This window comes from Emys orbicularis, chromosome 5 (genome assembly GCF_028017835.1).
Source record: "Emys orbicularis isolate rEmyOrb1 chromosome 5, rEmyOrb1.hap1, whole genome shotgun sequence".
NCBI lineage: Eukaryota > Metazoa > Chordata > Testudines > Emydidae > Emys > Emys orbicularis.
The window spans coordinates 38,378,279-38,391,714 of record NC_088687.1 but is presented as its reverse complement, the minus strand read 5'-3'; the positions used below and the strand labels follow the sequence as shown (position 1 = coordinate 38,391,714).

General features: G+C 39.3%; 1 protein-coding gene across 1 annotated transcript in view; it reads left to right on the top strand.

Moving 5' to 3' along the window:
* Positions 1 to 11,824, top strand: part of ARSJ (arylsulfatase family member J) — a 52,164-nt gene extending 40,340 nt beyond the window's left edge. Inside the window, exon 2 of the mRNA XM_065405509.1 lies at positions 10,429 to 11,824. Within this exon, the coding sequence (XP_065261581.1) occupies positions 10,429 to 11,824 (1,396 nt within the window). The remainder of the gene's footprint in view (positions 1 to 10,428) is intronic.
* Positions 11,825 to 13,436: the final 1,612 nt, after the last annotated feature.

Here is a 13,436-nt window from a genome sequence, read left to right as displayed (position 1 = left end):
ATGCTCCAATATGTCTGTTAGTCTATAAGGTGCCACAAGACTCTTTGGGTACGTCTACACTTACCTCCGGGTCCGACGGCAGGCAATCGATGTTCTGGGATCGATTTATCGCGTCTTGTCTAGACGCGATAAATCGATCCCAGATCGATCCCGGAAGTGCTCGCCGTCGATGCCGGTACTCCAGCTCGGCGAGAGGAGTACGCGGCATCGACGGGGGAGCCTGCCTGCAGCGTCTGGACCCGCGGTAAGTTCGGACTAAGGTACTTCGAATTCAGCTACGTTATTAACGTAGCTGAATTTGCGTACCTTAGTCCGAAGTGGGGGGGTAGTGTGGACCAGGCCTTTGTGTCTTTTCTGGGTCTTCTTTTGTAGACAGACATTATTCTTTAAAAAACAGGTTCTCCAGTGACTGCATTCACTGTCCTGCAACTCACCAATGAGTTGTTCAAGGACTCTGTTACCTCTGATGTGTCAGTTCCACCAAGAGGAAAAGGGAAGGCAAAAACACTCTTGGTTTGAAGCACATGCTTGATACTGCACAGTTAAGAGCATAAAGGCAGCATAGGGAAATCCTTTACTGGCTTGATTCTCCAGCTTTAGAGCAGCTGCTCATCAGAGAGGCCTGAAGCACAACTGCCCTAATAGACTGCAAAATCTGGCTTAGTTGCCACTCCAGAGCTGGTGAGTATCCATAGGAGTTACCTGAGATACATACCACAGATTAGTAACTGTCAGTAAAATTTCTTTCCTTTTTATTTTAATGGCAAGAACTGGAGTAACAGGCTGGGATTTAAAGTCTGTGAGTGTGCTGGATACTGAGAGGATGTTCACAGTTCAAAATTAATCAAATTGCAGCACTATGATGTAAGGTTCAGATATCCAAAACACTCAAACTGCAGTGAGTTTCAATAGGATTTGGCCTCCTTAACTCACTTATGACCCTTTGAAAATCCGAGCCGAAATTTCTAAATTTAGTAAATTATGAATAGCCTGTTTTATGTGTGTTGGGATTTGTGATTGTTTTGTTTTTGTGTTGTTTTTTCTAACATAACATCCTAATGTTTCTTTGGAAGAATTGATTAAATCTTCTTCTGAAACACAAAATCTGAAACTTTTCAAATGAGACCAAAAAGCGAGGCTGCCTAAGAAATAAAACAGTTAATAAAAGTTGACTGTTCTTCCTACACACATACTGTGTTTAAAAAAAAATCTTTGTTACAGTTTGATTCACAACCACATAAAAATTGAAGGAATCCAGATGAAGCTACAGTATCTGTGTTGTACTGTCTCCACAGCGGTGTTTTATGTGGGCAAACACAGTGATTGCCACCAGCAGAGGGCTGTCTTTTTAAATTACATTTGCTGCTGTGAATTTCATTTGCTGGTGGTTTCAAGTCTTAGTTGTATTGTGCTTGTTTTCCATGAGTGATCACTGCAAAATAATATAATTCTAAACCAGAAGACCTGACTGATAAAACACTGAGCCAGATTCATGTAGAGTTTTTGTTGGCTTATGTCTTGTTAACCTCTGATGGAGGATCCCAAAAGTGGAAAGGCCACCAAGTTTGAGAGACAAAGGGGACCAACAGTTCCCCAAAACTGGCCAGGAAGTGAGTGTGGCTTATGCAACACATCTTACCTGTAGCCTTCTCCACCAGGGCACTGATGAAGATCCAGCCATAAGCTGAAGCTGCTACTCACCCATGGAAATGACAAGGGAGGACAGTGGTGGAACAACAGTCTTCTTATCGTAGTGTAACTCCCCATGGTCCTGTGGCACAAAGGGCTTCACTGGTGCAAGATGATTCACAGATTCCAAGGCCAGACGGGACCATTGTGTTCATCTAGTCTGAACTGTAATATCATTTTCTATGCATTGATGAAGATTAATACGGTATCTATTTAAAACTATAGGAAGAATATTGTGGATAGGCAGAACATATTACCCACTATCTTGAACTGGCAGGAAAATAGATTAGATGAGCTAATAGGTTTTTTCCATCTTTAATTTCTCTTATCCTAAGGAATTCTGCATGTTCTAGGAAGATCGTATTCTTATATATAACATTTCATAAAATCATAGAATCATAGAATATCAGGGTTGGAAGGGACCTCAGGAGGTCATCTAGTCCAACCCCCTGCTCAAAGCAGGACCAATTCCCAACTAAATCATCCCAGCCAGGGCTTTGTCAAGCCTGACCTTAAAAACCTCTAAGGAAGGAGATTCCACCACCTCCCTAGGTAACCCATTCCAGTGCTTCACCACCCGCCTAGTGAAAAGTTTTTCCTGATATCCAACCTAGACCTCCCCCACTTCAACTTGAGACCATTACTCCTTGTTCTGTCATCTGGTACCACTGAGATCTCAAAATGTAGCGGTCAATGAGAAGATACATGAATGAGTGGGGTTGTTTTTAGTGGAGTCCCCTAGGGATCAGTTCTTAGTCCAATGCTAGGGTTAAAAAAGCTCATAGGTAGAAGGGAGTGGGCACCTGACCAAAAGAGCCAAGGGGAAGGCTAGAACTTTTTAAAATAGGGAAAAAACTGCCCTTTGTCTGTCTGTCTGCTCTTTGGAGAGAGGAGAGACAGAGCAGCAATGCTGTAAGAAGCTTTAAACCACATATGAAAAATCATCAAATCATACCTTGAAACTACTTATCTGAAACCCCAGATATGTAAGTAGATGAGGGAATGTCTAGGAAGACATGATTAGGTTTCTCTCTTTCATTTCTTTATGGCTTGTGGATTCCTCTACGCTAATCCCAGGTGCTTTTGTTTTGCTTGTAACCTTTAAGCTGGACCTCAAGAACCATTCTTGATGCTTAATTATTATATTTGCTCTGTTTTTAAATCTAGCAATAGCCTACATTCCAGATGTATTTTCTTTCTTTTTGTTTTTTAATAAAATTTACCTTTTTTAAGAACAGGATTGGGTTTTTGTGTCCTAAGAAGTGTGTGCACATTGTTTAATTAGCTGGTGGCAACAGCTAATTTCCTTTATTTTTTTTCTCAGCTCTTCCCCAGGGAGTGGGAGGGGGGGAGAGCAAAAGGGCTTGAGGGTGCCCCACAGGGAGGAATTCCCAAGTGCGCCTTCCTGGGTTCCAAGGGGTTTTGCATGTGGGTGATGGCAGCATCTGCCCATCCAAGGTCAGAGAGAAGCTGTAACCTTGGGAGTTTAATACCAGCCTGGAGTGGCCAGTATTAATTTTTAGAATCCTTACAGGCCCCCACCTCTGCACTCAAAATGCCAGAGTGGGGATTCAGCCTTGAGAGCTAACTACTATTTTTATTTCCTTGATTCCCTATAGGTGCTCTCATAATTTAAACAAGTCTGTCCCTGGACAAAATGCCATACGCTCCACTTATACAGTTACTTTCATACTTACAGAATCTTTTGTATTTATGTACAAAATTTGATTGCTTACTTTTGGTCCTGAGTCAGCAAAGTACCTGGCTGACATCAATGGAACTGCAATTCAGAGCTTTGTTGAATTGAAGCCTGTTAGCTGTAACCCAAGCACAATATGTTGGAGTAAAGTATCTGGGTCCTGGAGCAATATAAACCATTCCACCATGCGATTGTGGTATCCACTGTCTCTTAAAAATAAGAAATATTGTGGTACTCTATTTACAAGGATTTGTCCTAGGACTAGTCGATAGTGTGTGGGGTAACTTTAAAACTTTTTGCTGAAAATATAGAAAATATAAGACTTCTTGAAATAATTTTACTGATAAAGTGCTTTTTTATCTGAGTAAAAAATAGAAACAAAAGCTCTGAAGAAACTCAAATATGAAATTGCAGAAGTACTAACTATGGCATGTGACTGATTGCTTAAATCAACCTCTGTACCAGAGGACTGGAGGAGAGCTAATGTAATGTAGATTTTTTTTAAAAGGCTCCAGAGGTGATCCTGGCAACTACAAGCCAGTAAGCCTAACGTCAATACCAGGCAAATTTGTTGAAACATAGATAAACACAATAAGTTGGGGAAGAGTGAACCCATCTTTTGTAAAGGGAAATCATGCCTCACCAATCTATTAGAATTCTTTGAAGGGGTCACCAAATGTGTACAAAGGTGATATAGTGAATTTGGACTTTCAGAAAGCCTTTGACGAGGTCTCTCACCAAAGGCCCTTAAGCAAATTAAGCACTCATGGGATAAGAGGGAAGGTCTTCTCATGGATCAGTATTGGCTTAAATGACAGAAAACAAAGAGTAAGAATAAATGGTCAGTTTTCAGAATGGAGAGAGGTAAATAGCAGTGTCCCCACAGGGATCTGTAATGAGACCTATGCTGTTCATCATATTTATAAATTATCTGGAAAGGGGATAAACAGTGAGGTAGCGAAGTTTGCAGATGATACAAATTACACAGGTCTGAAGCAGACTGCAAAGAATTACAAAGGGATCTAAAAACTGGGTGTCTTGGCAACACAATGGAAGATAAAACCATTAGAAAAGGGATAAATAATAAGACAGAAAATCACATAGTGCCACTATATAAATCCATGCTAAGCCCACACCTTGAATACTGCATGCAGTTCTGGCCGCCCCATCTCAAAAAAGATAGAATTGGAAAAAATACAGAGAAGGGCAATGAAAATGATTAAGGGCACGGAACAGCTTCCATATGAGGAGAGATTATAAAGAGTAGGACTGGTCATCTTAGAAAAGAGATGACTAAGGGGGGGATAAGATAGAGATCTATAAAATCATGAATGATGTAGAAAAAGTATTTAGGGAAGTGTTATTTACCCCTTTACATGACACAAGAACTAGGGGCCACCCAATGAAATTAATAGGCAGCAGGTTTAAAATAAACATGAGGAAGTACTTCTTCACACAATGCACAAGTCAACCTGTGGAAATTGTTGCCTAGGGATGTTGTGAAGGCCAAAAGTATAATTGGGTTAAAAAAAGAATTGGATAAGTTCATGGAGGGTAGTTTCATCAATGGCAAGATAGTTGGGGATGCAAAGCAATGTTCCGGATGCTCCTAAACCTCTCATTGCCAGGAGCTGGGACTGGATGATAGGGAATGGATCGCTCAACATTTGCTCTGTTTTGTTCATTCCCCTTGAGGCATCTGTTACTGACCACTCGGAAGACAGGATAGTGGGCTAGATGCACCATTGGTCTGACCCCGTATGGCCATTCTCATGTTCTCTGAACCCTTTTTAAAATCTATGTTTTGCAGGGATTCATGTGAAATTCTAATGTGTTCATGTAAATATTGGACCAGATTCTCAGCTGATTTAAATCAGTTAGCTTCTCTGCATTGATCTGCATTGAGTAAAGGTGGCACAGTCCAGCACTTGGTATAATTTACAATCCTCTTTGCCATTGTCATCTTTATTATCACAGTCATCAATAGTGCCCACTGTAATTAATGTAGAGCTCCCTCTTCAAGGCTTTTCATCCTTTTTTCTTTTGTTTCTTTTGTTTTGTTTTGTAGTGGAAGCATGACAGAAATACATTATCCCCACATGTTTCATTGGGAAATGTTGTGCTAGCAAAAATGGCCAAAGTTAGAATCTTCAAATTTTGCCTTTTTGTCAGTCTTTATTGAGACTTAAAAGGAATCCAGATTTGAAGAAAATTAGTTCAATATTTTTAAAGTTATGAATGTTTAAAATTCAGCAGTTCCATACATGCATATTAGAATAATTAGAAAGATGTACACTTCTTAGCGCTTGTCTACACAGGGACACTCGAGAATTAATCCAAATTAACTTTTCAAGTGGATTAGTTAAATTGCATTAAACCCCTGTGTGGATTTTTATTTTATTCAGAATTAAAGTAGCTTTAATTCAGTTCAGCTTCATTCCCTTCCAACAAGAATTAACAATAAATCGAATTAACGTCACTTTAATTCTGAATAAGAGTATCCACCTGGGAGTTTAATGCAGTTTAACAAAACCACTTTAATTTCACACCTTCATTAATTTGGATTAATTTTCCTGAGTGTCCCTGTTTAGACCAGCCCTTACTTTCCTTGCTGAGAATTCTCATTGAAATTAAGATCTTCCTTAAAGGCCAAGAAGGCTCTTATTGAGGAAAACTGGTTCAGAAGGCATCTGAATTAGTGCGGTTCAGGAGCACATAAGCATCAGGGGACATCTGGCCACTGCAGCAGAGTCCTGTATTACACAGGACTGTATTCCTACTGTGAGTAACGCTCCACTAGCTGAATAGATAGGGCCAGTCCAAGAAACTTTCAAGATCCAGATACAGAGAAGTTCTGTAAACTGCAAAGTAGCTTTGGGTTTTCTTTCTTTCCCCTTTCTTCCTTAAAAAACAAAACCAGGGAAATTACTGCAGGCAAACTAGCTTTACTACAACACTGAAGCTGCGAAATCAGTCATTCAAAAGTCTAGAAATTTGACAAGTTTGGGTCACACTGATTTTGATGATGCTATGCTGATGCAGATCTTGTGCCTTGCATTCAGAAGCTGAACTTTTACAGTAATATCTACTCCACTTTGTGGCAGGAGGTAAGCATAGTATAAAACATGGCTAAATGGAATTGGACCTTTCCAGTCTGGAACAAAAAGGGGAAATTTTCTCATTCCAGAGTTTGGGGAGTAGAAGTTTATAAGAAGTTTCCATCCAATTTTGTTGGAAGTTTCCATCTCATTTGATTAGATTAGGTAAAGATATAATTTGCAATATCAGAAAACAAGGAGAAGAGAACACTCAGATTTGACCCTTTTTTTTAGAAAAGAAGTCTGTGACATACTGCATTTCAGTGTAAAAGGCTGTAGGGGCCCAAGAGCTAAAGGATCTATGGAGTCAGCACAACACGCTTATAGTAAATATCTTTCCAGTGCAGTTTCTTTATTTAAAGTTTCCATTATAAAGGAGTAAACAAAGCAGAGTAAAAGTCAGATAGCATTAAGTATCTGCATCCAGCTGGAAGAATTATTACAATGTTTTTACTGCAAACATCTGAGCAGCCTCCAGGCTAGTAAAGAAGTAATAATAGAAAATAACACAATGAATGTTGATCTAATTGCAGTTTACAATAAATAAAAATAATTATTGTAACTATTTCCATATAGGCACATTTTTAGCTGCAGTTTTACACACAAACTCTGCTTAGTTAGTTCCTCTGTAAGAGCAGAAATACTGGTCTATTCTGAAAAATTTAAATATGTAAAAGCCAGACAGCTATGACCTAAAAATTGGATGGGGGGAATGGTACATTGTAAGAACTTAGAAAACAGCACAAATCACACTATTACCTTTATGTAAATGCTATTTATAAAGATGAAAGTCAGAAATTATAAAATTAGATTCTGCATCCCAGTCTGTCAGCATTTGTTTGTATGTAATAGGTTACTAATGCTGTAATTATGATAATGAATTCCAGACTTTTTAGCATAATACTCCTGTTTTACATATGGGATTATATTCAATAAATTTATTCATAAGATTTATCCAGTCTTGCAATGGAAAGTCATAAAATGTACAGAATTTATCTCAGAAAGATTGCAAGATAGTCACTGTGAGTAAAGTTGCTCATGAACTTGCCTTCCACAGAACCAAACCTGTCACTTATTGCCTTTGTGGTTTTGTTCTTAAGTGGCGCCTGTGGGCAATACAAATAATAAAAATTGCAGAGCACTTATGTTGAGAAACCTTTTCCATTGCTATTGGTGCCATTTTCCTTCCATAGTAATCCGTGTCTTAACTGCTTTGCTTTGTAACAACCTGAAGGCTGTTTGAAATTGAATATGTTCACTTAAAAGATAATACTGGCACACACCATATCAGTCTGTTGGGAAGACATGTAGAAAAGGAAAACCCTGTCCATCTTTGCAATGACAAAGAACACCTTGATATTTCTTTGAACTGTTTCTACAACGGGAACATTTCCACATACAGTTGATTGTTTTACAGATATATTTAAAGACACAGACAGAAACAGATAGTAATAATCTGCCCAGTAAATAGCTGAAGACTCATACACACATGATAAATGTATCCTAAACAGAAGAAAATAGAGGATGGAAGAGAATTTATGGTTGAGGTTAAGTCCTGGTACTGTTTGGCTTAGGATCTCTCAGATTAATGCTATTATGGTAATATGTTCTATATTAGCATAATGCATTAAGAACACCTAACCCTAACCCCCACAGCATCAAAGAGTTAATAGAAAATCAGCATTGAATAAGATATGACATAGGCATGAGAGTCCTGCACTTAGGACGGAAGAATCCCATGCACTGTTACAGACTAGGAACCGAATGGCTAGGAAGCAGTTCTGCAGAAAAGGACCTAGGGGTTACAGTGGATGAGAAGCTGGATATGAGTCAACAGTGTGCCCTTGTTGCCAAGAAGGCTAATGGCATTTTGGGCTGTATAAGTAGGGGCATTGCCAGCAGATCGAGGGACGTGATCGTTCCCCTCTATTCGACATTGGTGAGGCCTCATCTGGAGTACTGTGTCCAGTTTTGGGCCCCACACTCAGGGCCGGCTCCAGGCACCAGCTTAACAAGCAGGTGCTTGGGGCGGCCAAGGGAGAGGGGCGGCACCTGCGGCAATTCGGGGGCGGCAGGTCCCTCACTCGCTCTAGGAGCGAAGGACCTGCCGCTGAACTGCCGTCGCCGATCGCGGCTTTTTTTTTTTTTCCCAATTGCCGCCGCCGATCGCGATCGCGGCTTTTTTTTTTTTTTTTTTTTTTTGGCTTGGGGCGGCAGAAATGCTGGAGCTGGCCCTGCCCACACTACAAGAAAGATGTGGAAAAATTGGAAAGAGTCCAGCGGAGGGCAACAAAACTGATTAGGGGTCTGGAGCACATGACTTATGAGGAGAGGCTGAGGGAACTGGGATTGTGTAGTCTGCAGAAGAGAAGAATGAGGGGGGATTTGATAGCTGCTTTCAACTACCTGAAAGGGGGTTCCAAAGACGATGGATCTAGACTGTTCTCAGTGGTACCTGATGACAGAACAAGGAGTAATGGTCTCAAGTTGCAGTTGGGGAGGTTTAGGTTGAATATTAAGAAAAGCTTTTTCACTAGGAGGGTGGTGAAGCAGTGGAATGGGTTACCTAGGGAGGTGGTGGAATCTCCTTCCTTAGAGGTTTTTAAGGTCAGGCTTGACAAAGCCCTGGCTGGGATGATTTAGTTGGGAATTGGTCCTGCTTTGAGCAGGGGGTTGGACTAGATGACCTCCTGAGGTCCCTTCCAACCCTGATATTCTATGATTCTATGATGGGCCTAGTGGTTTCATCCAGTTCCTGGTATTTCATAAATTCTTATCCCCAGGAGAAAGACTTCTTTAGATTTAAAGCATTAACTTACATTTTATTTTTTAGTGTCAAACTGATATTAACTGATTTGGCTCTAATCATTAGTACTGCTAGTCACATTTACTTCATTTTCTAGTCATGTGGATGTCATATGTATTTTATAGGAATCCACTCTAATCCAGAATTCATTATTGTACCATTTAAATAAAATGCTGCTAATTGTTCACAGTACAAGACAGTATATATGCACTCTGTAGATTTGTTTACCACCTGTAAAGTATGAGGACTTTTAACACATTTACATAAATATATATTCTACAACATAATTTTCTCTAAGCCAAATGTGACAGGGACATGGGGAAAGATTCCTGTGGGGACAAGAATGGTGCAGCAAATCTGGGTGTTATCAGATAAGCAAATATTTTGGGTAACTCTCTGACTATTTAGAGATGACAGACATAAGGAGATGTTTATTTGAATAGTTTGGCAAGGTGAGAACTTCGCTATTGAACAAGGTCAGGGCTTGTGTGTTGAACTCTAATGCTGTATATATGACCAAGATAACAATAAGGCAAATAGAAATCTGTTGATGAAGTTTTCGTTCTTATTTTTCAATTGCTATATCTACATCAGCTTGTATAGATATCCTCTGTTAGAGGCTATGGCACATTGTAAAAGACACCATAATGCTGCACAGTGCATTCTTTAGTAGCTTTAATGTTGGTGGATTTATAGTTATTTATTATTTATATAGTAATTCCACACAGCTCTGCATAGACTAGGTTAAAAAAAAACAGATCTGTGCTTTCAAGAGTTTACAGTTTAACTCCGACAAATACTAAGGAAATGATTCAGGCACAAGAAGGTGTAGAACACTGTCAGTTTTTCACAGGTCCTAGTGTATATAGAGTATACTGAAAAGATTGACTATTAACCTTTAAACATTTCTAAAGTAAAACATATGCCATTTTCTTGTTTCGACAAATGTCTTGGCATGATCTCATTATTCTTTGAGATTTATGCTTTTAAAACATTTCCAACAATGACTGTTTTGTGCAGGAACATTTGTTGTTACTATTTATTGCATGTGTGTTCTTGTTTGTGGATGTGTCCACATACATTTATTTTCTCTCCGCTCTGTCTAATATGTATTTCTCCTTTTTTGTCTTTTTCAGATACCAGATACACACAGGCCTTCAGCATTCTGTCATAAGGCCTACCCAGCCTAACTGTTTACCTCTGGATAATGTGACTCTACCTCAGAAGCTGAAGGAGGTTGGCTACTCAACACACATGGTTGGCAAATGGCACTTGGGGTTTTACCGTAAAGAATGCATGCCAACACAAAGAGGATTTGATTCTTTTTTTGGCTCACTCTTGGGCAGTGGGGATTATTACACTCACTACAAATGTGACAGCCCTGGGATATGTGGCTATGACCTATATGAGAATGACAATGCAGCTTGGGATCATGACAATGGCATATATTCAACACAGATGTACACACAAAAAGTACAACAAATCTTAGCCTCTCATAATCCCAGGACCCCAATATTTTTATATATTGCCTACCAAGCTGTTCACTCTCCACTACAGGCACCGGGCAAGTATTTTGAACATTACAGATCAATCAATAATATAAACAGGCGGAGATATGCTGCCATGCTGGCCTGTTTGGATGAAGCCATCAACAATGTGACCCTTGCTTTAAAGAGGTATGGTTACTATGACAACAGCATTCTCATCTACTCTTCAGATAATGGTGGGCAACCAATGGCTGGAGGAAGTAACTGGCCTCTCAGAGGAAGCAAAGGGTCATATTGGGAGGGGGGAATCCGTGCTGTTGGCTTTGTCCATAGCCCCCTTCTGAAAAACAAAGGGTCTGTGTGTAAGGAGCTTGTGCACATCACAGACTGGTTCCCCACTTTGATCACATTGGCAGAAGGGCAGATTGATGAGGACATCCAGTTGGATGGCTATGATATATGGGAGACCGTAAGTGAAGGCAGACGTTCCCCAAGGGTGGACATTTTACACAACATTGACCCCATTTACACCAAAGCCAAAAATGGCTCATGGGCAGCAGGCTTTGGGATCTGGAACACAGCAGTTCAGTCAGCAATCAGAGTAAACCACTGGAAACTACTGACAGGAAATCCTGGATACAGTGACTGGGTCCCTCCTCAATCTTTTAGCAATGCTGGCCCCAATCGCTGGCATAACGAACGAGTTTCTTGGATGGCTGGCAAAACAGTGTGGCTTTTTAACATAACTGCAGACCCATATGAACGAGTGGACCTTTCTGGTAAGTATCCGGATATAGTGAAGCAGTTGTTGCGGAGACTTTCACAGTTCAATAAGACTGCAGTTCCTGTTCGATACCCAGCTAAAGACCCTAGAAGTAACCCTAAACTCAATGGAGGAGTCTGGGGCCCATGGTTTAAGGAGGATCAGAAGAAAAAGAAGCCAGGTAAAATTAAGGGAGAGAATAAACAAAAGAAGAACAAGAAAAAAACAAGTCAGAAAAAGGGACAGTCCTTACATTGCCGTTTGCACCTTGCTGGTAGATAGGACCAACTACTGTCATTGCATAAACCTAACTCAGTCTGCTCCAACTTTCGGGAGCTCCTGACATTCCACCAGAGTAGAAATACCAGCTCTGCACTATGATTGAATGAAAAATCTCCCCTTCTGGTTTGTTCAGCACAAGTTATCCTGACACTCTACCTGAAGAATATATAAATGCCCATGTGGCAAACGTTCTCTTCAGCACAAATGATGTTTTCCCATCATAGCTACATTCCATATAACAATGGAAATAACTCTCAGTTCCAGTATTTCTTTGTTTGAAGGATACTTGGTGGGGTGATTCCATGCCCAAAATAGACTGTATATTTCAATAATGGTATGGAAAATGGTAGATATTCCCAAACAGATAAAGATGATCTATAGAGAGAAGTAAAACCCAAAATCTGACTCTCATTTTAGGTTATATTGGATTGTAGTCACCATGTTGTGATTTTTTTTTTAATTAAGCACAGCAAAAGTTTAAGCCCCCTAATAGTCTATATACTTTTTTAAAAAGCTACTTTTAATTAAATTGTGTCTGTCTTACATAAATCGGAGATTTTTTTGGTGCTAGGTTACACTGTTTTCCAATAAAAACAAAAGCACACACAAGAATCAGTTAGCGCATGTCTCATATTATTTACCATAGGGATAGGCAGAGATGTAGTCTTTGAGAACACCACCAAAATGAATGTAATGTTTATACGCTTTAAGTTAACTCTGCTACAGTACATAAAAACATAATTTATTTTACAGCACAAGTCAATTACTTCACGTGTATTAAAGCTTTCACAGTGGGTGATGCAAGCCACCTTTTTGTTTTATTTGATTTGATTTGCTCTATCATTAGGGGTTTTATTTTACATATCCAAATCTGCATAGTACTGTAAAAACACAAATTACTGTAAATACTGCTAAGATGCAAAAGAAGAATGATTCAGGTACATCATTTCATTATGTATTTGCCTCCAATTAATTTGAATGTATCAAAGTGATTATTTGACTCAGTAGTCACTTGAAATATTGTTGTTCCGTTTCTGTATGGAAGCTAGACTGGCTTTATGTTTTTTTTTGGGGGGGGGGAAGTCTACTCTAAACCTTTTATTTATATATCTATTAAAATATTTTATTTTTATGGCATTCATAAAAGTATTCTGCCTCTCCTTTGCACTGAAGGTCATAATTCAGTTCTTGATTTTTTTAAATGATAAGCTTTGTTTTGGTTTATTTTTTTTTAAATGCAGGCTTGATTTGATGACATTTCATTTCTGAGATACAGTTCTGACCTTCAAAGAGTTACTGAATTCAGGACACTATTAAAACTGTCCTTATCTCCAAGGATGCTAATGAAGAATTCTCCAGTACCCAGATGGATGGTTACACTGGCTTTTTAAATCTTGCTCTATTACAGTAGATAATGTAATTCAGAGTTCCCATAAATAAAACAACGAGGAATCCTTGTGGCACCTTAGAGACTAACAAATTTATTTGGGCATAAGCTTTCATGGGCTATAACCCATTTCATCAGATGTATGGAGTGAAAAATACAGTAGAAAGGGGGGGGATATGATTGCTCTCTTTAAATATATCAAAGGGATTAATACCAAGGAGGGAG